Below are 25,786 nucleotides of genomic sequence, written 5' to 3'. Positions count from 1 at the left end.
ACCTGTATTCTACCCCGGATCTTCACGGGTCGCCACGATTATCAGTAGATCGTAAGTAAGTATAGGTTGAACACAAACACGTTCCACGTTGCGTGTATACTTAGTGGTAACAGATAGGAGCCAGTATGTGGTATACCATAGTCATTCAGATCCGTTAACTATGAGTGGCCTCTGCATGTTCAAATGTAATATTTCCCGGAGAATCCGATCTGATCCGAAATTAAACACCACCACAATGTGACTTTGTGGGGTATTTATAACGACCAATCACCAAAGCAATACATCCCTTATCTTGCACACGGTTGACGACTATATTCCTGGCATGTGTTGCATAACCGCCATATCGCACAGAGAGCGGGTGGGCGATGTTTCGCGCACAGTATAGATCAGTATAGCACAGTAAGGTTCTGTGAAGATTATCTGATTCTACTCTATGGCAACACTTGGCCTTAGCAAAAGTATGTCCAGCGATTACACCTGAATGGCCTACTACTACTGTGATCGCGCCAGGCCCTTCAGGGCGGCAGAGGCGTGTCAGATCCTCAACTCCCCAGACCTGACGCGCGTGATCCGCACCGCTCCACGGGCCGTCAGTGGGGGCGAGGTCTATGTGTATTGCATAGAAGAGGGGACGGACCCAGGTAAGAATATACATGTACTTATTTCATTAGTAGTGAAGCGATTGGGTATTCAAAGTATACAGTGTGCGGATAACACCTTCTTTATTTACTCTAAAGGCGTCGGTTTGGTGTAGATCCTTATATTGTTGTCAAGCAAGGATTTGGTATTGAGCTGATGATCACCAGCAAAGTAATTCAGCTTAGTAAATTTAGTAGATCCCTTAAAACCAAATTCATTAATTGACGTTTCAGTGTAAATTTATAAGAATCTTTTTATTATTATCTACTATGATTTAATTCCAAATCAATTGTGAACAATATCTGGAAATCCCAATTTCTATAAATAGTCTGCTGCTCAGCCCTCGTAAAAGCTCGTATCATTTACGGACGAGGTGGTTCGTCAAGACTCGCATTCTTCCGTAAATCCACGAGCCATTCCGGAAAAGCTGGTAACGGAAGGATGCGGTAACATTCGTGACCACGCGCATCTTTCCATAACTACGTGATGGTCGCGAATGCTGGCTGTTCGTGTTTACTCGTTGTCTTCCGTGACAAGCACTGAAATAAATACTCCTGAGCATGTACTGCATTTCAGGCTATTTAATAATCAATCAATTGCTTTTTAATTTTTTTTTACAGTTTATAATTTATTTCATGTCGATGAAAAGGATCATATTAGAAGTATGTGCGGCCTCTGCTGATACATTATTAATTTATTTACAAAACATAAACAAAACAGTCCAACAAATATAAGTAAATGTACAACAAAGATTTTACATATCGACTCAAAGTTTATTATTATTTGGTTGACTCACAACTTAGCTTGGTTTTATCTTAATTACTAGAAACTTGATGAAATTTTATCTGAAAATACAATATGGAAAAAAGAAGCATAATACATGAATATTCAAGAATGCATTAAAATATTCAAATTACTTTTATGAATATTCAAGAGATGACTTGAAATGTAAGACTAACAGAGAGTCTATGAAGGACCAAAAGACTTAAAATATAGTATTTATTGTTACCCTGTCTGGTCTAAAGGGCTAAAACAAGGACTGGTTAGACTGAGTCAGTATACAGTGTCTGAGTAGGTTGTTCATGTTAAACTGTGGCATGGTATCTCAGTGAGCTAGCACTATAAATCGTCATCAGTCCGGACTATTTCAAGCAGCCACACACACACATGCATGTGTAAGGAAGGATTATATCCTACCTAAATATTATCCTGGGGGAAGTTTTACTCTAGAGTATAGTATCAATAGGATTAAACATGCAAGAGTATAGTATTTATAGGATTAAACATTCCGGGAAGAGTTCAAATTCACTAGAGTGAGTGAGTGAGTTGTGTTTAACGCCGCTTTTAATAGTATTCCAGTTACATCGCGGCGTGTCAGCTTAATGTGGGAGGAAAGCCCGAAGTGATGCAGGTCTCAGACGTTTACCAGTTCGGTGAAACCCACGAGCACGGGTATGGTGCTGACAAACCTAGAAACATAATCGGGGCGAACCGGGATTCGAACCCACAATCATAGGTTTCTGGCGTGCCCAAGGGACGCAACTCTGCACAGCCAATCGCGGCGCCTTAGACGACTGGGCCACCCGTGCCCCCAAATTCACTAGAGAAAACCATCCTGACACTAATATTCACTTTTACACATGCACGTCGTTATATAAGTGCAATAATCTTGGACACAGCGTTAAACCCAATTTCGCCTCACCTCACCATTTATGATTTTCTATCAGTTAATATAATTTAAGCAATCTTTGCAAAATCTATGTTAATATTTCATGTCAATGATAAAATACAGAAATTGGCACCTTTTGTCTTGGACAAGGGAGATAGTTCCATGGATGTACATACAACTTCTTCCTTACAATGAACAAGGATGTGATGTACAGAATTTGATGTGAAGCAGGAAGGTTATAAACATGGGGATGATTCATGTTTATACAAGGTTGAGTGATGAGAGACTGATGTTTACACAACAGATAAGGTTCAAGTATGTACATATTGGAATATAAAGGATACCAAGGCATGATAGTTAAAATAATAGTGATTGGTATGGACAAGTTGTTGGAAGCTAGTATTATGATCAGTATTATCTCTCTTTTATCCATAGGATGTTAGCACCTAACAGTATGCCTTGTTGACATATGCCTGTATTGTTTCAGAGGGATGGAAGGATGACAACATACACTTCCAACATGATGGAACAAGTAAACAGCCCAAAAAGAACCCTACAATCAAAAAAACATTTTTCCAAGCCAAATTCAGTGACACAGAATTTTCCCGAGATTTCATGAAGCATGTGTATGTCCTGCATCCCAATCCCAATCAGTTTGTCTTGATACACTATCTAGGCAATGCATTCATTGCCAAAGAGCCACCATGGCCAAGAAGAGCCAGCAAGTCCACTCCCGTCAAACAAGTCCATACTTCTACAGGCTGTGCCTCGGGGACATCAGGGTCAGTCAGTGCCCCGGGGACATCAGGGTCAGTCAGTGACGGTGCTGGAGAGTGCCACAGCTCCTTTGACACCAATGTGGGTGAAGATGATGACTGTCCTGTTCCACCAAAGAGACAAAAACTGCAAAGTAAACGAACTGAATTAAAACGTAAAGTTGAAGCTATCCTAGCTGACTTTGACAATCCTACACTATGGGAAGATGACAGAGATTTGAGAAATAAAGGCACACAGTGCAGCAGAAGTGTCTCTGACCAGATAGAAGATCTGGTGACCTCGGGGCAGTTTGCCTCCATTGTGGATAGACTTCTGTGTGATGGAAGTTGGCAGGTGAGACGAGGAGTGTGCTCCAGCACCAACCCATGCCTGTCTCTCTCGGAGCAAGTCATGCAGCTGTGGCCAGAGGATGTGCAGGATGCACGAGCCAGGCTGCAAGACTTGGAGGTGGTGTGCCTGCCTCAGTTTGAGGAGTTCCAACAGGAGACTCTGATGGCGCTTCTGTCGGCTGTGGTTGTAGGGGCACACAGAACAGACACACCAACCCTCAGCTTCATGGCCACCCTACAGCAATGGCCCAGCCACTTAGACCAGTCAGAGATTGAAGAGGTGGAGGTGGATGTCACAGCCGTGTACAGGGTCGGCGACATGACCATAGCAGGCAGCAGTCTTGCCACATTGCAGGGGAGGAAATGGCTGGATGACAATGTGAGTGCATTGCTTTTGAGTCAAACACTTCATGAAGTATATTGCATTGAACCCCACCACATCATGGGATATATTACATTGAACCCCACCACATCATGGGATATATTACATTGAACCCCACCACATCATGGGATATATTGCATTGAATTCAACCACATCATGGGATGTATGTTGTATATTACATTCAACTCCTACACATTATGTTGTATATTACATTCAACTCCTACGCATTATGTTGTTTATTACATTCAACTCCTACACATTATGTACATAGTACAATATTAAGATTATATTTCTATTCCATTTCAGGTGATAGAGTGTTACCTACACCTGCTGCGTGAGGGTTGTCAGCTGAGACACCACTGCTATGTGTTACCCTGCCAGCTGGCCACACTGTGGGAGGGGAAACAGTTCAGGCAGTGGATGTATGAAGATGTAAGACTCTCTGCATGTTCACCAGACCACTTATTGGTCCAGATATACAGAATACCGCAGATTATTGCCAGGCTAGGTGGCTCTGTTACGGGTGGATCTGAGTGTGTTCACATGGCTAGGTGTCTCTGTTACAGGTGGATCTGACTGTGTTCACATGGCTGGCTAGGTGTCGCTGTTACAGGAGGATCTGACTGTGTTCACATGGCTAGGTGTCTATGTTACAGGTGGATCTGACTGTGTTCACCTGGCTAGGTGTCTATGTTACAGGTAGATCTGACTGTGTTCACCTGGCTAGGTGTCTATGTTACAGGAGGATCTGACTGTGTTCACCTGGCTAGGTGTCTCTGTTACAGGAGGGTCTGACTGTGTTCACATGGTTCGGTGTCTCTGTTACAGGAGGGTCTGACTGTGTTCACCAGGCTAGGTGTCTATGTTACAGGTGGATCTGATTGTGTTCACCTGGCTAGGTGTCTCTGTTACAGGTGGATCTGACTGTTCACATGGCTAGGTGTCTATGTTACAGGTGGATCTGACTGTTCACATGGCTAGGTGTGTATGTTACAGGAGGATCTGACTGTGTTCACATGGCTAGGTGTCTATGTTACAGGTGGATCTGACTGTGTTCACCTGGCTAGGTGTCTCTGTTACAGGAGGATCTGACTCTGTTCACATGGCTGGCTAGGTGTCTCTGTTACAGGAGGGTCTGACTGTGTTCACCAGGCTAGGTGTCTCTGTTACAGGTGGATCTGATTGTGTTCACCCGGCTAGGTGTCTAGGTTACAGGTGGATCTGAGTGTGTTCACATGGTTAGGTGTCTCTGTTACAGATGGATCTGATTGTGTTCACCTGGCTAGGTGTCTCTGTTACAGATGGATCTGATTGTGTTCACCTGGCTAGGTGTCTATGTTACAGGTGGATCTGACTGTTCACCTGGCTAGGTGTCTCTGTTACAGGTGGATCTGACTGTTCACATGGCTAGGTGTCTCTTTTACAGGTGGTTCTGACTGTTCACATGGCTAGGTGTCTATGTTACAGGTGGATCTGACTGTGTTCACATGGCTGGCTAGGTGTCTATGTTACAGGAGGATCTGACTGTGTTCACATGTCTAGGTGTCTCTGTTACAGGTGGATCTGACTGTGTACACCTGGCTAGGTGTCCCTGTTACAGGTGGATCTGACAGTGTTCACATGGCTAGGTGTCTCTGTAACAGGTGGATCTGGCTGTGTTCACATGTCTAGGTGTCTCTGTTACAGGTGGATCTGACTGTGTACACCTGGCTAGGTGTCCCTGTTACAGGTGGATCTGACAGTGTTCACATGGCTAGGTGTCTATGTTAAAGGTGGATCTGACTGTGTTCACATGGCTAGGTGTCTCTGTTACAGGAGGATTTGACTGTGTTCACCTGGCTAGGTGTCTCTGTAACAGGTGGATCTGGCTGTGTTCACATGGCTAGGTGTCTATGTTACAGGTGGATCTGACTGTGTTCACCAGGCTAGGTGTCTCTGTTACAGGTGGATCTGACAGTGTTCACATGGCTAGGTGTCTATGTTAAAGGTGGATCTGACTGTGTTCACATGGCTAGGTGTCTCTGTTACAGGAGGATTTGACTGTGTTCACCTGGCTCCTGATGCCAGTGTGTGTGGCAGACAGTCACTGGATGCTTCTTGTTGCCAATGTCAGGGAGAGGACAGTGGGTGTCATCGATTCAAGACCGTCAGATCAAACATCCAAGTATATTTCAGACTGGAGGTAAGAATTCATGTGGATGTCTTTTGCGCTCTAGTACATGGCAGGTATTACAAATAATAGAATGATAGAGTCACGAAGCCATGGTAGATCAATATATGTAGCCAGTACATGGTGTATACATGGTGTGTGTAGGTTGCAGACAGTACATGGTGTGTGGTGGGTTGCAGACAGTACATGGTGTGTGTAGGTTGCAGACAGTACATGGTGTGTGGTAGGTTGCAGACAGTACATGGTGTGTGGTGGGTTGCAGACAGTACATGGTGTATACTTGTTGTGTGGTGGGTTGCAGACAGTACATGGTGTGTGTAGGTTGCAGACAGTACATGGTGTGTGTAGGTTGCAGACAGTACATGGTGTGTGGTAGGTTGCAGACAGTACATGGTGTGTGTAGGTTGCAGACAGTACATGGTGTGTGGTAGGTTGCAGACAGTACATGGTGTGTGGTAGGTTGCAGACAGTACATGGTGTGTGTAGGTTGCAGACAGTACATGGTGTGTGGTAGGTTGCAGACAGTACATGGTGTGTGGTAGGTTGCAGACAGTACATGGTGTGTGGTAGGTTGCAGACAGTACATGGTGTGTGGTAGGTTGCAGACAGTACATGGTGTGTGGTAGGTTGCAGACAGTACATGGTGTGTGGTAGGTTGCAGACAGTACATGGACTGTGGTAGGTTGCAGACAGTACATGGTGTATACATGTTGTGTGGTGGGTTGCAGACAGTACATGGTGTGTGGTGGGTTGCAGACAGTACATGTTGTGTGGTGGGTTGCAGACAGTACATGTTGTTTGGTGGGTTGCAGACAGTACATGGTGTGTGGTGGGTTGCAGACAGTACATGTTGTGTGGTGGGTTACAGACAGTACATGGTGTATACATGTTGTTAGTGGGTTGCAGACAGTACATGTTGTGTGGTGGGTTGCAGACAGTACATGTTGTGTGGTGGGTTGCAGACAGGACATGTTGTGTTTTAGGTTGCAGACAGTACATGGTGTATACATGTTGTGTGGAGGGTTGCAGACAGTACATGTTGTGTGGTGGGTTGCAGACAGTACATGTTGTGTGGTGGGTTGCAAACAGTACATGGTGTGTGGTGGGTTGCAGACAGTACATGGTGTATACATTTTGTGTGGAGGGTTGCAGACAGTACATGTTGTATACATGTTGTGTGGTGGGTTGCAGACAGTACATGGTGTGTGGTGGGTTGCAGACAGTACATGGTGTATACATGGTGTGTGGTGGGTTGCAGACAGTACATGGTGTATACATGGTGTGTGGTGGGTTGCAGACAGTACATGGTGTGTGGTGGGTTGCAGACAGTGCATGGTGTATATATGGTGTGTGGTGGATTGCAGACAGTACATGGTGTATACATGATGTGTGGTAGGTTGCAGACAGTACATGGTGTATACATGGTGTGTGGTGGGTTGCAGACAGTACATGGTGTATATATGGTGTGTGGTGGGTTGCAGACTGTACATGGTGTGTGGTGGGTTGCAGACAGTACATGGTGTGTGGTGGGTTGCAGACAGTACATGGTGTGTGGTGGGTTGCAGACAGTACATGGTGTATATATGGTGTGTGGTGGATTGCAGACAGTACATGGTGTATACATGATGTGTGGTGGGTTGCAGACAGTACATGGTGTATACATGGTGTGTGGTGGGTTGCAGACAGTACATGGTGTATACATTGTGTGTGGTGGTTTGCAGACAGTACATGGTGTGTGGTGGGTTGCAGACAGTACATGGTGTATATATGGTGTGTGGTGGATTGCAGACAGTACATGGTGTATACATGGTGTGTGGTGGGTTGCAGACAGTACATGGCAGTGAGGAGTGAGGAGACCGGACAGATTTTAACAAGATGGAGGGCGAGGCAGTACAAGACTCTTCCACAGACAGACAGTGACAGCTGTGGAGTCCATGTCCTGATGGTAGGCAGTACACCTGTACTAAACTAGAGAGTCTGGTGAGAGGTAGCCTTTCATAACTTACTGGATGGGAAGTCCAGTACATACAGGTAATTGCTCAATGATGAAACAGTGGAACCTGTGGTAATCATTGATCACTGTTCTACCTCATACTCTGTTCATAATTAACAAACTTGATTGATAGAAACATGTTGATCTCAAATGGATAGGTATTTATCCTTGGTTGTTTAGATACATTATCTAGGCCATGTCACGGTAGTGTGTTTAGATACATTATCCACGTCATGTCACGGTATTGTGTTTAGATACATTATCTAGGCCATGTCATGGTAGTGTGTTTAGATACATTATCTATGCCATGTCACGGTAGTGTGTTTAGATACATTATTTAGGCCATGTCATGGTAGTGTGTTTAGATACATTATCTAGGCCATGTCACGGTAGTGTGTTTAGATACATTATCTAGGCCATGTCATGGTAGTGTGTTTAGATACATTATCTAGGCCATGTCACGGTAGTGTGTTTAGATACATTATCTAGGCCATGTCATGGTAGTGTGTTTAGGTACATTATCTATGCCATGTCACGGTATTGTGTTTAGATACATTATCTAGGCCATGTCATGGTAGTGTGTTTAGGTACATTATCTACGCCATGTCACAGTAGTGTGTTTAGATACATTATCTAGGCCATGTCACGGTAGTGTGTAAGTAAACAAGTCCTTGATGAGACGACCCAGAGGTTGAGAGCATGAGCAACTAACCCCACTAACAATTCACAATGTGACAGGTGTAGCTAACTTTGATGGACTCATATGTGAATAAAGAATGAATTGCAAAACTGTTGTTGGCAGGATATCTAGTCAACATACAGTTTTGTTTCTTTTAGTTCACATATTTTTAATCCCCATCAGCAAACGGACCTTTTCGTGAAGCTTCCTGTTTAGAATTGGACTTCAGCAACCCATGCTTGTTGTAAGAGGTGACTAACTGGATCAGACTCGCTGACTTGGTTGATGCATGTCATTGTATGCCTATTGCGTGGATCGATGCTCATGATGTCCATAACTGGATTTTCTGGTCCAAACTCCATACATAATTTACAGATTGACGTCATATAGCTTGAATATAACTGAGAGTGATGTTAAACAACAAACAAACAAAGCATACAGACCAATTAATGTTCAATTATTAATTTCAATTCCAATTATTCATTCATTGTTCACATTCGGTAGATATAATGTTTTCCTGTGAAGCACCCTCTTCCAGTTGGCTTAACATGAATGACTGTTTAGACCTTCACCAACAGGCTGCTGAGACACTTCTGAAGGGCCAGCCTCCGTGTGTGATGAGGAACTGTCACGCGAGGAGATTCCGCTGCTACGCTCTACACAGACTACTGGCCCATGCCCACATACAGCAGCAGGCTCTTGACACAGGGGGTACAGACTCCCCACAGACTGTCTGCTTGGACTCCCCACACATGACAGGTCCTCAGTGTACTTCCAGCAGACCGTCCAGTCAGGGTAAGCGCCATCAGTCATCCGGGAGGTGTGTCTTGAGGTTTATCACCAGTGAGTGTACGGCATATTGCAAAATTTAGATTTCTTGTGTCTATCAAAGTGACAATAATCACACACTTCAGGCCTTTCTTGTTCTGGTTTGCAGAGTCTTTTAGTAACATTCTGGGTCTGGGGTTATAATCAAAATATAATTTTTGGAAGAGAAAAAGAAGTATTCAAATTCCCTATTATTGACATCAGTCACACACTTCTATAATTACAAGCATAATTAACACTGCATGGTCATGTTTAAATGGATTTGGTGGGTCAACACAGTGTCCATTGTTTAGTCACAACTGAAATACTTTATATTCACATTTTGTTAAGCAACACTGCCAAGTTAGCATCTACATAAACAGACAGTTGGTAAGTCTTCAACATAAGTTTGGCATGTTTTGTTTCTGACAATAGTTTTCCAACATCATCTCGTTCAGTCTTAGTAGGAATACTATCAGTCTCATGAGACCTTCCTCCAAAGAATCACGGTGTTTACATATAGGTAAGACCATGAGGACCCAGTGTCAAATAGTTGAAATGGTTAACTAAACCATGAGGACCCAGTGTCTAATCGTTGAAATGGTTAACTAAACCACGAGGACCCAGTGTCTAATCGTTGAAATGGTTAACTAAACCACGAGGAGCGTAGCTCAACTGTGAGAACACTGTGTTAGTTGGGCCTGTGTGTAGCACGTGATGTCTGTCCCCCGAGCCTTTTGCACATGCACCTTGCCCTTTGCCGTTTGGGTTATAATTCAATTTGGATAATATTACTTTCCCATGTTGATAGGCCTATTATGTGCAAACGTAGCACTGATCAAGATAATAGTAATTTTGTTGCTATCTGTTCATTTTGTTGAACGAAAAGCTACCAAATCACAAGTACTGTACAAATACTAGAATGCATAGAGTAACATACTGTATAAAAATTGCACAAAACACATTTCGCAGTTCATAAATGGATAAGCCAGTGTCTTGATGTAAGTAAATATTTCGTTGTTAATTTCACACAATTTTTCCCATGTCACAGTGACAGAAGACAACTTTCGTTAGCCTTCCGTGCAGACTTCGCAGGCTCAAATCCTGCAGGTGACAAAAGTTTCCATGAAATTGTTCTATCATCAAGATAAATGATAGGAAATAAAAGAAGTTCCGTCATTGCCAAGTGGTGTTTAACTTACAATTCAGTTAGTTAGTCCACGGTCAAAGACAAAGGAGCCATGGTTTCAAGTGAAATTAGAAAATCCAACATGTCTGCTCCCAGAGGGTCTTTCAGGACTGAGTTCTAGTTCCTCTTGTTGGTATTGACTATACTCAATGACAATGAAAACATCAGTTTAGGTAAACATTAAACACAGTATTATATACATGTATATAAAACCTACTGTCAAGGATCCCATAGCCCTGCCAAAATGGCGCGGAGTGAGAGGATATTCCAGGCTGGAAAAGGTTGAATTAATTTATTTACTTGATGGTACTAAACAAGAGAAGACTGCAGTCAAAGATCTCAAAGTTAGGCAAAAGATCATGGCCTGAAAGGTTTCTCAAGTTAACCCTGGTCCCAGCAGACCACGTCACTGACAGATGTCTGATGGGTGCAAGATGGATGGTCATGATTGTAAACATCCTTTACCTTCTGGAATGAAGTTAAATCAATTACAGTGAACTATGTTTATAACGAACATACTTATAACAACGGATTATTTTGGGTCCTGTCCATTTGCTGTATATGTGCTTATAACAAACTACAGTTATAACAAACTAGAATTAGTGCTCCCTTTGAGTTGATTATAACTGTATATCTAACCAAATTAATTATCACTTGTATATCTTGAAGGGTATAAGAAAATCTGTGTCTTCTTAAGCTCAGATTATGTAAATTAAAGTAAAATGGAAGCAACAAATTCACCGATCCATATGTTAGGAGAAAACAAGAAGAAACAAGAGTTTGCCACTAACGTGGCTATATACCCCACCGCTGTTGTAGAATTTATGACATAATTAAATCTAAACAAACCCTAAGCTCTTTTAACCGTGGTGGAACTTATCATGGAAATTGTGAAAAAAAAGAATAGTGTGGAACCTAAGTCCATCTTGTTGCCATGGAAACGTAAAAAAATATATTTCTGAAATTTCTAAATAGCAAAAAGGCACCAGTTCAGCATGTACCTGACAGACCTGCATAGTTTCATGAAAAAATATTGAACAGTTTATGAGTTATGCTCCAGAAACAAAACATGACGTACGTACGGACTGACGGATGTACGGAAGGACGGAGCCCATTTCTATATCCCCCACCAACTTTGTTGGGCGTGGGATAATAACTGAATCGAGAAGTATAAGCTCATCTTTAGATACTGTAAATCTTGAACGTGGTGCGACATGAAGTGATTGTGGTTGGGTAACAACAGCCTTTACCATGTCTGGAACGTTTTGCGATAGAAAGTGATTGTTGTGGGTAACAACAGCCTTAACTGTGTCTGGAACGTTTTGCGACATGAACTGATTGTGGGTGGGTAACAACAGCCTTAAATACGTCTGGAAAGTTTTGCGACAGGAAGTGATTGTTGTAGGTAACAAGAGCCTTTACTACGTCTGGAACGTTTTGTGACATGAACTGATTGCAGGAGGGTAACAACAGCCTTTGCTACGTCTGGAACGTTTTGCGATATAAAGTGATTGTTGTGGGTAACAACAGCCTTAACTGCGTCTGGAACGTTTTGCGACATGAACTGATTGCGGGTGGCATTGTAAAACTATAGATGCATGTGTTGTTGCAGGCGGCGTTGTAAAACTATAGATGCATATGTTGTTGCAGGTGGCATTGTAAAACTATAGATGTATGTGTTGTTGCAGGTGGCATTGTAAAACTATAGATGAATGTGTTGTTGCAGGTGGCATTGTAAAACTATAGATGAATGTGTTGTTGTTGGAGTGACAGTGTATAATTAGGGAAACACAGGATGTGAGGGATTATTAGTTCATCATGTACTGGCTGGTTTGACAACATGTGGAAGTGAAATATGCCTCATTGCATGTTTTGTTTGCTCTACAAAATTAATGTGCATGTATATTGGAGAGATCTTGTAGATCTTGTAGAATTGCAGAAAAAACAATTGTAGAGGTGTGGGACAGACTGCTATTTGGGTTGATATGGCTGCAGAGGGGGAAAGAGATGTTTTTGTTTCAGAATTAACAAAATAAAATGCCAGTACCATACATCATACATGCCGATAGAGCCCTAATGCTGTGAAAGCTATACCTATAAAACTCAGGAACATGTGGCTTTTGTGTATGGATATATAGTTGTCTGGTATGATGGTAATGTCATCCCACAGATGACAACCTTACCTTGTCAGCTTGTCATGTGATCAGAAGGTACGTGATTGGAATCCTATCACGGGACTCGGAAACTTTATGGCCTACCTTTTTACCTACCATGTCTTCCTCCGAAATCAGGACAGTGTGTGCTATCCAACCTATCTACTTGTCGACTGCTCTGTGAAGAAGGATAAATGCTTCCTCCTACAATGGGGTTAACTCTAAATGGTATCCTATCACCCTCACTAACATCTACTGGTATATCAAATCTAACAGACCTTCTGCTGTGGTCTACTGCTTGAGTACTCACATCCCTAGGTATAATCACATTCTGGTCCCAAAATGAGGGATAACCTGAGTTGGATTGTGGGAACATGTTTGCACTGGATGCATTCATCCCTACATCTATCAATGTTTGCGACCCTGGTGTAAATCCACTCGGTCTAGGGGTAGAAGTAAATACTCCTGGTCTAGATGGAAGACCATGAAAACTATCTTCAGAGGGAGGTGACAAGAAACTGAATTTGAACAAGTCAAAACCCTGTTCACTTGCATTTGTTTTAACAAACTATCCTTTTCAAACATATATCCCTAACTTAATCTCAATTAATTAATTTCAGTACAAATCACCAATACCACTACATCCTGTTCTCGGCACCAAAAATGTAACAGGACAGGCTTTGGGCACTTTAAGACACCATGACTTTGCGTTGTGTTTCTTTTATTCAGAAGATATTAATGCCTAAAATACTAAAATAAAGTGTCTATGGTCCCTCTGTCTGTCCTTTACAACCTCAGTTCGTTGGATGTAGGGAGTTGATTCACAACAAAATATAATCAAGTTTCAACAGTTTATTACAGAAAAATAAACAAAACGAAAAAAACCAACTGTATCAAAATATAAATACGAACTCAACAACAATTACAAATCAATCAATCAATCAATCAATCCTAATCAAAAATCCTACTTATACCCTCAAAATAAAACTCAAAAGCAGCCTAAAGCAAACCCCTCACTAACCCACTTTTATCCCTACAACATCCTTAACACAGTCTATGAAAACAAACCACCCTTTCAAACCTCCAAACACAATTGGTCTATGTAGCTACATCACATAGCTGACATTATTTCCTGATTAAATCCACCCGTCCAACCCAGCTTTCTAACAATTTACCCAATAATTCTAAAGTTGCCACAGAATTTAGATCTTTATTGCCTAAAATCACTAGGGATTGGGGAATTGTTCGTCCTCCGAACACGGTAATTTGGTGTGGTCTCCCTCACCTGTAATGATCTTCCCGATCATGCAAGACAATGAGAGCATTCGCGCCTATCTCTTATATACTCGCAAGGACACGTAACCTCTGGGTCAACACGTCTAAACGGTGAAGCCACTGGCTAATCCAGTCTGTCACCAACCAATCGGAGCGCTCTTACCATACGACCCACGACTGTAAACACTAAATCGGCATGCAGCCGACAAACGCACGTGCCCGCACATGGGGCAAGATCTGAAACGTGCTGTCCCAAGCGAACTACATATCGGTGAGGAGCTATTACCACGTAAATGCTACCATCCATCCTACATAATCAGAGGAAATTTCAATATTTCTACACATTGAACAATATACATGTGTTTCAAGTCCGGTCATGACTGGTTACAAACCATGCGCAGAAATATATGGAGACATTGTTCCAAGAGAAGTTTGTGTAATATCTGATAAACCAATGGAAGTATTGATACACCAATGATGGTCCAAGCAAAATTCTTATCTGTCTTATAGACAAATCACCACAGGCAGTACAAATGAGCCAGAAAACACTGAGTTTATGTTAAACTAAGAAAAATGCTTCACAACAGCAAAATTCAAGGGGCACAGTATTTAAATTACATAATTGGTGACCCGGAGTAAGTCTATCTGGCTAGCTTTCCAGCCGCTCAATCTTCAATATATTCCTCAGTGGTGCAAAAGCTCAAAGCTAAACTTAGTCTGCCTCAACACTCGAGATTCATAAAATCAAAATGCTACAGTCCAAACAAAGGTGATAATATATTCCGCAACACTGTAGGCGTTAAACGCTTTCATAATCGTAGTCTTCGAATATATCTGACACATCACTCGGTTGACACACCAGGTTCAAAGACTTGGAAAATAAAAAAATAACACTAGCACATAGATTCTAGCAGAAAATGTCACCGTAAAACACATTCTATATCATTTTGATAAACATGATAACCCAGACTAAAATGGTGTGACTGGGCAAAAACTAGTACAATTATCTCAAAATACCAAAAACACGTGTGTGTACAGACAGATCCCGGCAAGCTTGCCCTCGGAGCCAGACGCTCACTAAAGCTCGTGCGGCACGCACGGCCTTAAGTATTTTCTAGAAGGCCCGGATGCAAAAGCACCCGTATGAAACGAGGTACTATCCTGTTCCAGTCGTTGCTAGGGTAATCAGTTCTATAAATTTCCGTTACATCTACAAGAAAGCAACAGATTCATTTCATGACAAACTGTAGACAAGGGGATACAATATGGTGATCTGGTTTGCCACTGATCCACGAAAGTGTTTCCAGATTTATCTTTGGCACTTATTACACCTTTAATATAAAAAATAAATAGATAACCATCGTATTAAAGAGTTGTTTTCGCTGTAAGTAATGATGAGTAGAGGAGTCAATAACACAATGTCACAGAGGCCCATGTATTGTCTCGTGTTTATTTGCTGATGTGTTGCTGTGAGCCGACATGTACCAGGGAAGTGTTTGCATGAAAATTTCCTTTCATGACGGTGGGGAGCAAGGGATCATTCTGACTTAAGTCAGTCACTGAACATACATATTTTTAGTTTTTCCATTTCAAATGATGATAAATACAGGATGCAATAGGGATAGAAACTTATCAACTTATCACTTATCTAGTTTTCTTGTTGTTGGTTTGAAATTAACTTGTACATACATCAGCAAATATTTTGGTAATCACATTTTCAGGTTAACAATATTGATATTGAAGTGTGTTGGTTGTGTTTTTCTCTTCATAGAGTGGATGTTCTATCTTCGGATAAATAACAGTGAGAGATAATGTATAGCCTATGTTGTTTTTTCAGCAGCAGCATCAACAGCCCTCACTCCATTGTCAACCGCCTGTCGCCACCTCTACAGCAACAAGAAGATCTTATTTGCTTCTCTCCTGCTGCTGGCCATGCAGGGCGGGGAGATGGAAGCCAACCTCTGGAGCTTTCCCAGGAGGAGAGATGATGATGATGATGATCATTATAGGTTTATGTCTCCCCCATCAGAGGAAGATAGGAGGAGATGGGAGCAGTGGGACTGGGCACTGCAGATGAGTGGAGTGGAGGACCTCTCGAGGGCATACTCTTATAATGATATCAGTCAGTGCAGGGACATTCTAGAATGTAAATTATTAAGGTCTCATCTGTATGTCCAGTGCAAGCAGGAGCTGTTTCTGACTTTATATACAATAATTGAAGAACAAACAGAACACATCATCAACACATTACCATTGCAGTTTGTCTATCAGCATGTGCATGTTCAACAACCTACAACCACCAGGACACTGTATGTGTTGATCCGTCCATGTCACTACCCGCTGCTGGCGAGGAGATTTGCTGAAGCAGTAGCAGCCCGGAGATACGCCCGTGTGTTCCGTCACCCAGCATGTAATGAACAGGGGTTTGTCCAGCATCTTGCTGCAGAGGTGAAGGAGCTGACATCAGATGACGGACATATGCTACACAGCTCCACTGACACTGATGTTGGAGGCCCCTTTCTGTCCTGGCTGTGCGCCAGCAGGGAGAGATTCCTCTATGACACTTTCTCTACACAGGACACCTCCTCTCTACAGGACTGTACACTGGAGGTGAAGGTCAGGGCGGCCCTTGCCTGCTGCCGGTCAGGGAATGTCCAGGTCCTGGAACAGCTGGTATGTGATGAGGATGTGGACATTGTAAGTGGACAGGTGACTGAAAAGTCTGGGTCCACACCTCTACATAAAGCATGTGAGAGTGGAAGTGAGGCCGTGGTGAGATTACTACTGGACAAGAATGCTGATGTATCAGTGACTGACGGGTTTGGGTCCACACCTCTACATAAAGCATGTGGGAGTGGGAGTGAGGCAGTGGTGAGATTACTACTGGAGAAGAATGCTGATGTATCAGTGACTGACAAGTCTGGGTCCACACCTCTACATAAAGCATGTGAGAGTGGGAGTGAGGCAGTGGTGAGATTACTACTGGACAAGAATGCTGATGTATCAGTGACTGATGATGATGGGTCTACACCTCTACATAAAGCATGTGGGAGTGAGAGTGAGGCAGTGGTGAGATTACTACTGGACAAGAATGCTGATGTATCAGTGACTGATGATGATGGGTCCACACCTCTACATAAAGCATGTGAGAGTGGGAGTGAGGCAGTGGTGAGATTACTACTGGACAAGAATGCTGATGTATCAGTGACTGATGATGATGGGTCCACACCTCTACATAAAGCATGTGGGAGTGAGAGTGAGGCAGTGGTGAGATTACTACTGGACAAGAATGCTGATGTATCAGTGACTGACAAGTCTGGGTCCACACCTCTACATAAAGCATGTGAGAGTGGGAGTGAGGCAGTGGTGAGATTACTACTGGACAAGAATGCTGATGTATCAGTGACTGATGATGATGGGTCCACACCTCTACATAAAGCATGTGGGAGTGAGAGTGAGGCAGTGGTGAGATTACTACTGGACAAGAATGCTGATGTATCAGTGACTGACAAGTCTGGGTCCACACCTCTACATAAAGCATGTGAGAGTGGGAGTGAGGCAGTGGTGAGATTACTACTGGACAAGAATGCTGATGTATCAGTGACTGATGATGATGGGTCTACACCTCTACATAAAGCATGTGAGAGTGGGAGTGAGGCAGTGGTGAGATTACTACTGGACAAGAATGCTGATGTATCAGTGACTGATGATGATGGGTCTACACCTCTACATAAAGCATGTCGGAGTGGAAGTGAGGCAGTGGTGAGATTACTACTGGAGAAGAATGTTGATGTATCAGTGACTGATGATGATGGGTCCACACCTCTACATAAAGCATGTGGGAGTGGGAGTGAGGCAGTGGTGAGATTACTACTGGACAAGAATGCTGATGTATCAGTGACTGATGATGATGGGTCCACACCTCTACATAAAGCATGTGAGAGTGGGAGTGAGGCAGTGGTGAGATTACTACTGGACAAGAATGCTGATGTATCAGTGACTGATGATGATGGGTCCACACCTCTACATAAAGCATGTGGGAGTGAGAGTGAGGCAGTGGTGAGATTACTACTGGACAAGAATGCTGATGTATCAGTGACTGACAAGTCTGGGTCCACACCTCTACATAAAGCATGTGAGAGTGGGAGTGAGGCAGTGGTGAGATTACTACTGGACAAGAATGTTGATGTATCAGTGACTGACATGTTTGGGTCCACACCTCTACATAAAGCATGTGGGAGTGGAAGTGAGGCAGTGGTGAGATTACTACTGGAGAAGAATGCTGATGTATCAGTGACTGACATGTTTGGGTCCACACCTCTACATAAAGCATGTGAGAGTGGGAGTGAGGCAGTGGTGAGATTACTACTGGAGAAGAATGTTGATGTATCAGTGACTGATGATGATGGGTCCACACTTCTACATAAAGCATGTGAGAGTGGGAGTGAGGCAGTGGTGAGATTACTACTGGAGAATAATGCTGATGTATCATTGACTGACGGGTTTGGGTCCACACCTCTACATAAAGCATGTCGGAGTGGAAGTGAGGCAGTGGTGAGATTACTACTGGAGAAGAATGCTGATGTATCATTGACTGACGGGTTTGGGTCCACACCTCTACATAAAGCATGTCGGAGTGGGAGTGAGGCAGTGGTGAGATTACTACTGGAGAAGAATGTTGATGTATCAGTGACTGATGATGATGGGTCCACACTTCTACATAAAGCATGTGAGAGTGGGAGTGAGGCAGTGGTGAGATTACTACTGGACAAGAATGCTGATGTATCAGTGACTGATGATGATGGGTCTACACCTCTACATAAAGCATGTGAGAGTGGGAGTGAGGCAGTGGTGAGATTACTACTGGAGAAGAATGCTGATGTATCAGTGACTGACAAGTCTGGGTCCACACCTCTACATAAAGCATGTGAGAGTTGGAGTGAGGCCGTGGTGAGATTACTACTGGACAAGAATGCTGATGTTTCAGTGACTGACAAGTCTGGGTCCACACCTCTACATAAAGCATGTGGGAGTGGGAGTGAGGCCGTGGTGAGATTACTACTGGAGAAGAATGCTGATGTTTCAGTGACTGACAAGTCTGGGTCCACACCTCTACATAAAGCATGTGGGAGTGGGAGTAAGGCAGTGGTGAGATTACTACTGGACAAGAATGCTGATGTATCAGTGACTGACGGGTTTGGGTCCACACCTCTACATAAAGCATGTGGGAGTGGAAGTGAGGCAGTGGTGAGATTACTACTGGAGAAGAATGCTGATGTATCAGTGACTGACGGGTTTGGGTCCACACCTCTACATAAAGCATGTCGGAGTGGGAGTGAGGCAGTGGTGAGATTACTACTGGAGAAGAATGCTGATGTTTCAGTGACTGACAAGTTAAGGGGGTCTACACCTCTACATGAAGCATGTGGGAGTGGGAGTGAGGCAGTGGTGAGATTACTACTGGACAAGAATGCTGATGTATCAGTGACTGACAAGTTATGGGGGTCTACACCTCTACATAAAGCATGTGAGAGTGAGAGTAAGGCAGTGGTGAGATTACTACTGGAGAATGGTGCAGATCCAGATGCAGTTGACAACCACGGCCTGACACCAGACAGGAGATTTGTCTCTACAGCGTGAGTACATGTTTTTCCACACTCACATTGCTATATTCAATGTGTGAATGAAATATATTGAAATCTGTTACGTCACCTGTTTGTCTGCCCGGGAACATAACCTGTGTAGTTATTTCATTTATCATATTTAGATAACAATCTCAGTTTTGAACTATGAATATGTGTCTTCTAAAAGGAATATCCTTTATTAAATGAAACTTAACATCTCTGAGAAGTCATGATGGTTATCAAATGTTTTGGTAGCAATTCAGTTCATATGGTTACATGGATGTGTGTCACTTAGGGCTGGAACACGCCCAAATTTACTACCCAGGTACCCACCCCCTATTACCCGACCCTACCCTCTGTAGGTCTCAATAGATAGGTTCAAACTGTCGGATTGGGAAAAGTTGGACTGTAGCCCTGGCAAAATGCATTTAGATACATGTGTAAAATGATCTGACGTTGACTGAAGTTTTAGTTTTATTCAAACATATTAAAGAAGGAATGGGCGCATAGTCAGAAAGAACTGCGAACATTAGTGACTTGTAGTTCAAACATAATTCTAAGGTCTAGATAATTTTTGTCATTAAACAATATATCACGTGACTAACCATGGGTCCGGGTAGTCCTGTGGGTACCCGGGTCCTACTCAGCACCCACCTGACCCGGATACCCCAGTTACCTATCCCAGCCCTAGTATCACTGAATATTTCTGGTGACATTTATCCTCCTGGGTATGAATTTCAGGGATAGGAAAAGTATTCACATGTGCAAGTCTCAGTAGCTGTTTGAGGTAACTCGCGAGTACCTCCTCTGCAGAGCATTTGCAATGTTTGTACCACTATTGAAATAGTACTGTGATAGTACATTCCCCCATGTTTCCTTGCATTACTAATACTGTCCCACTCATCTGCCATTTCCTGGTTCAGTGGAATGGTAGGGAAATGTTAAGGAAGCTCGGTAACTTGACTGTCTCCAGAGTACCTCCTTTGCATTTCATCTATTTTTCTTCATTTAAAACCCAAAGGGCAGGCCTAAACATACCTATGAGTGCCATCTGTCAAGGAGGGAAGCAATCAATTGAACTATCGATATATTGTACAACAAAATGAACAAGTACTCATGTATTTCACCCTCATTCTTGTACAGTCTTATACAAGAGACACGAACAGGTATCTAAATCAATTGTGATATGTAATTGTTCCCTTGAGGCAGTGTGACATTCATTGTCTTACCCATGTCATCATGGTTTAAACTGTGCCACGGTCACCCTAACAGGATTTTCAAACCTGGATTTACTCAGTGTGACCTGGTAACAGGGGTTTCTGAGAATATGAAAGATGATCAAGTCTAAAAAGAATTATAAATGATACAGTTATTGTAAATGTGTCTTTCCATTTAGTTCCTTCTTACAATCTGGTATGACCACATGGATGGCATTGTGCACTGTAAAACCATATCAGTATCTTTACATTATCACAACACATTAGTGAGACTTAAGCTTCTTCAAGGCTGGCATAAACAGTCTTAACTGATTTTGATAATCATTATAATCATTCATCCCCGCTCCTTCTGTTTGTAGTGTAACCTTGCAATCACACAGTCTTTTGCTAGATAAAAAGCAATAAAATACAACCAGCAGAAAAATCAAATAATTTATTTCTGTGGATTAAATATTATTCAAATTCACACAGAGTTTAAAAGTGAGAGAGCTTTCTGGACTGAATACGTCTGTCTCTGGTGAACTTTTGCCTTTGTGTGATTGGTTTCAGAAGAAGACATCGAGCTGTGAGGACAGATGCTCCTGAATGGTGTGATGTAAGTTGAACATAAATAGAGTGACAGTGGACACACCTGGATCATGCTCCCTAGACAGACTGACAGGCCACTCCATCGGTTGTACTACCAGCAAACCCCTGACAGACTGACAGGCCACACTGTCTGCTGTACTACCAGCAAACCCCTGACAGACTGACAGGCCACACTGTCTGCTGTACTACCAGCAAACCCCTGACAGACTGACAGGCCACACTGTCTGCTGTACTACCAGCAAACCCCTGACAGACTGACAGGCCACACTGTCTGCTGTACTACCAGCAAACACCTGACAGACTAACAGGCCAAAACATCTGCTGTAAGGTACTATGTTACACAGCAAACAATTATTAAAAATATATTCAAGACATTGATACATTGCTTACTTTATAGTTAAGGCTGCACATCATACAAGGTATCAGCTTATTTAGAATGCGCCTGGTTTGTAACAATGCCTTGGCACTTTTTCAAGTATCTAAATGTTACTGGATTTACTATCTGCTATATGTTCTCCTTTATCCTTTATAAACCAGATCCGACCATGTCAGCAGATTGGAACACCAGAGACTCTCTACCAGCAATCTCAGCTCATGACACAGTCAGGTGGATCTCAGCTCATGACACAGTCACATGGACCTCAGCTCATGACACAGTCAGGTGTACCTCAGCTCACGACACAGTCAGGTGGATCTCAGCTCATGACACAGTCAGGTGTACCTCAGCTCATGACACAGTCACGTGGACCTCAGCTCATGATACAGTCACGTGGACCTCAGCTCATGACACAGTCACTTGGACCTCAGCTCATGACACAGTCAGGTGTACCTCAGCTCATGACACGGTCCGGTGGATCTCAGCTCATGACACAGTCAGTTGGATCTCAGCTCATGACACAGTCAGTTGTACCTCAGCTCATGACACAGTCAGGTGGATCTCAGCTCATGACACAGTCAGGTGTAGATCAGCTCATGACACAGTCATGTGGACCTCAGATCATGACACAGTCAGGTGGATCTCAGCTCATGCTACAGTCAGGTGGATCTCAGCTCATGACACAGTCAGTTGTACCTCAGCTCATGACACAGCTAGGTGTACCTCAGCGCAAGGCACAGTCAGATGGAGCTCAGCTTGTCGGACAGTTGGGGCACACTCAACTCACGCCCCACCTGGGTGGACCTCAAGTGATAGGACACTTGGAACACACTCAGCTCACAACACAGTCCAGTGGATCTCATATTGAAGGGCAGTTTGGTCACACTCAGGTCACTCAGGTGGGGCACACTGAGGTCACTCAGTTAAACATTCATCAAGATTCACCAATTTTCATGCCAGATACATCCTGGCTTCCAACCAATGCAGACATAGCCCCAAGATCTTCCTCAGTGTCTAGACAAGTAGGGACATCTCAGAGCTTGATGTCAACCCAAGGTGCACCTCAGAGCTTGATGTCAGCCCAAGGTGCACCTCAGAGCTTGATGTCAGCCCAAGGTGCACCTCAGAGCTTGATGTCAGCCCAAGGTGCACGTCAGAGCTTGATGTCAGCCCAAGGTACCCGTGCACTTCAGGGCAGTATAATATCATTTAGGGGTAGTGACTATACTGCACAAACAGCAACACTACCTATGAAGGTTGCACCTGATGGCATGATCTCTTCCTCAGATGATCCAAGTTTAAATCAAAACAGTCTACCCGCATTCAACAATGATCCTTTCATCCTATCTTCTTCATCTCCTATGCTTTTAAGATTGAACAACAACCAGCACTTCAGGCACACTCCTGCAAATGAGGCCACTACAACTGTGACAGCCACTGAACAAAGCATAATGCCAAGCATTTCTGGTAACCAACCTATACCACAACCACCTGTGAGCACCCACAATGAGGGACATGGTCTGGTGACAAGCAACACCCAGGACTATTATCCTTCTGTCTCCATGTCCAGCACAGCAATGTCTCCACAAGGGGCACCACCCATTTACAGTCATACAAATTCACAAAGCTTCCTGCTTCCAAATGTACGATTCAGATTCTAGTTGATGTTGATGTTTAGAAACAGAGTACTGCAAGTCTAAACAGTCAGCCACTACAAAGAGTATGAATAAACAATATCTTGCTGAGATACAAAATGTAAAAAAAAAGGTAGTATTCCATAATTGTCTACCATTACTGAACTGACAGGCAAGATCATCTAATGACTACTTCCTCAAGCACCTGTTACTGGATCTGTACACTTTTAACTACTTGCCTTCTGCTTGGCAACAGAGTGTAGCAGCACCACTTCTCATAAAAAAACAGATACCGGTATCAGATACAAGGTTCCAATATCCTTTCTAAAGGCATTAGAGTTGACGCCAAGACCCTTTCCTGGAGGCAGTGGAGTAGCTGCCAAGACCCTTTCCTGAAGGCAGTGGAGTTGATGCCAAGACCCTTTCCTGGAGGCAGTGGAGTAGCTGCCAAGACCCTTTCCTGGAGGCAGTGGAGTTGATGCCAAGACCCTTTCCTGAAGGCAGTGGAGTTGATGCCAAGACCCTTTCCTGGAGGCAGTGGAGTAGCTGCCAAGACCCTTTCCTGAAGGCAGTGGAGTTGATGCCAAGACCCTTTCCTGAAGGCAGTGGAGTTGATGCCAAGACCCTTTCCTGGAGGCAGTGGAGTTGATGCCAAGACCCTTTCCTGAAGGCAGTGGAGTAGCTGCCAAGACCCTTTCCTGAAGGCAGTGGAGTTGATGCCAAGACCCTTTCCTGAAGGCAGTGGAGTTGATGCCAAGACCCTTTCCTGAAGGCAATGGAGTTGATGCCAAGACCCTTTCCTGAAGGCAGTGGAGTTGATGCCAGGACCCTTTCCTGAAGGCAGTGGAGTTGATGCCAAGACCCTTTCCTGAAGGCAGTGGAGTTGATGCCAAGACCCTTTCCTGAAGGCAGTGGAGTTGATGCCAAGACCCTTTCCTGAAGGCAGTGGAGTTGATGCCAAGACCCTTTCCTGAAGGCAGTGGAGTTGATGCCAAGACCCTTTCCTGAAGGCAGTGGAGTTGATGCCAAGACCCTTTCCTGAAGGCAGTGGAGTTGATGCCAAGACCCTTTCCTGGAGGCAGTGGAGTAGCTGCCAAGACCCTTTCCCGAAGGCAGTGGAGTAGCTGCCAAGACCCTTTCCTGAAGGCAGTGGAGTTGATGCCAAGACCCTTTCCTGAAGGCAGTGGAGTTGATGCCAAGACCCTTTCCTGAAGGCAGTGGAGTTGATGCCAAGACCCTTTCCTGGAGGCAGTGGAGTAGCTGCCAAGACCCTTTCCGAAGGCAGTGGAGTAGCTGCCAAGACCCTTTCCTGGAGGCAGTGGAGTTGATGCCAAGACCCTTTCCTGGAGGCAGTGGAGTTGATGCCAAGACCCTTTCCTAATGGCAGTGGAGTTGATGCCAAGACCCTTTCCTGAAGGCAGTGGAGTTGATGCCAAGACCCTTTCCTGAAGGCAGTGGAGTTGATGCCAAGACCCTTTCCCGAAGGCAGTGGAGTTGATGCCAAGACCCTTTCCCGAAGGCAGTGGAGTTGATGCCAAGACCCTTTCCCGAAGGCAGTGGAGTTGATGCCAAGACCCTTTCCCGAAGGCAGTGGAGTTGATGCCAAGACCCTTTCCTGAAGGCAGTGGAGTTGATGCCAAGACCCTTTCCCGAAGGCAGTGGAGTTGATGCCAAGACCCTTTCCTGAAGGCAGTGGAGTTGATGCCAAGACCCTTTCCTGAAGGCAGTGGAGTTGATGCCAAGACCCTTTCCTGAAGGCAATGGAGTTGATGCCAAGACCCTTTCCTGAAGGCAGTGGAGTTGATGCCAAGACCCTTTCCTGAAGGCAGTGGAGTTGATGCCAAGACCCTTTCCTGAAGGCAGTGGAGTTGATGCCAAGACCCTTTCCTGAAGGCAATGGAGTTGATGCCAAGACCCTTTCCTGAAGGCAGTGGAGTTGATGCCAAGACCCTTTCCTGGAGGCAGTGGAGTAGCTGCCAAGACCCTTTCCTGAAGGCAGTGGAGTAGCTGCCAAGACCCTTTCCTGAAGGCAGTGGAGTTGATGCCAAGACCCTTTCCCGAAGGCAGTGGAGTTGATGCCAAGACCCTTTCCTGAAGGCAGTGGAGTAGCTGCCAAGACCCTTTCCCGAAGGCAGTGGAGTTGATGCCAAGACCCTTTCCTGAAGGCAGTGGAGTTGATGCCAAGACCCTTTCCCGAAGGCAGTGGAGTTGATGCCAAGACCCTTTCCTGAAGGCAGTGGAGTTGATGCCAAGACCCTTTCCTGAAGGCAGTGGAGTTGATGCCA

The 25,786-nt window shown here is 44.0% G+C and overlaps 1 protein-coding gene across 1 annotated transcript; it reads left to right on the top strand.

Annotated features, from left to right (window-relative positions):
- Positions 1 to 369: 369 nt before the first annotated feature.
- Positions 370 to 23,893, top strand: LOC139459505 (uncharacterized). The gene is made up of 9 exons (XM_071240995.1): positions 370 to 641; positions 2,796 to 3,793; positions 4,103 to 4,228; positions 5,827 to 5,978; positions 7,794 to 7,911; positions 9,217 to 9,433; positions 15,900 to 19,698; positions 21,453 to 21,498; positions 22,029 to 23,893. The coding sequence occupies exons 1-9, from the start codon at positions 482 to 484 to the stop codon at positions 23,526 to 23,528; spliced, it is 7,116 nt and encodes a 2,371-aa protein (XP_071097096.1). The 5' UTR covers positions 370 to 481; the 3' UTR covers positions 23,529 to 23,893.
- Positions 23,894 to 25,786: the final 1,893 nt, after the last annotated feature.

Source organism: Haliotis cracherodii, unplaced genomic scaffold (assembly GCF_022045235.1).
Source record: "Haliotis cracherodii isolate W230 unplaced genomic scaffold, xgHalCrac1.p SCAF_13, whole genome shotgun sequence".
Lineage (NCBI taxonomy): Eukaryota > Metazoa > Mollusca > Gastropoda > Lepetellida > Haliotidae > Haliotis > Haliotis cracherodii.
The sequence above is the reverse complement of the archived record's forward strand: the minus strand, read 5'-3'. Positions and strand labels throughout refer to the sequence as shown.

Bases quoted from the DNA above. Each gene is read 5' to 3' on its own strand.
- LOC139459505 (XM_071240995.1), top strand. From the start codon at position 482: ATGGCCTACTACTACTGTGATCGCGCCAGGCCCTTCAGGGCGGCAGAG. The intron at 642-2,795 runs GTAAGAATATAC...GTATTGTTTCAG, and splicing joins AGAAGAGGGGACGGACCCAG to AGGGATGGAAGGATGACAAC. The intron at 5,979-7,793 runs GTAAGAATTCAT...GGTGGGTTGCAG, and splicing joins AAGTATATTTCAGACTGGAG to ACAGTACATGGCAGTGAGGA.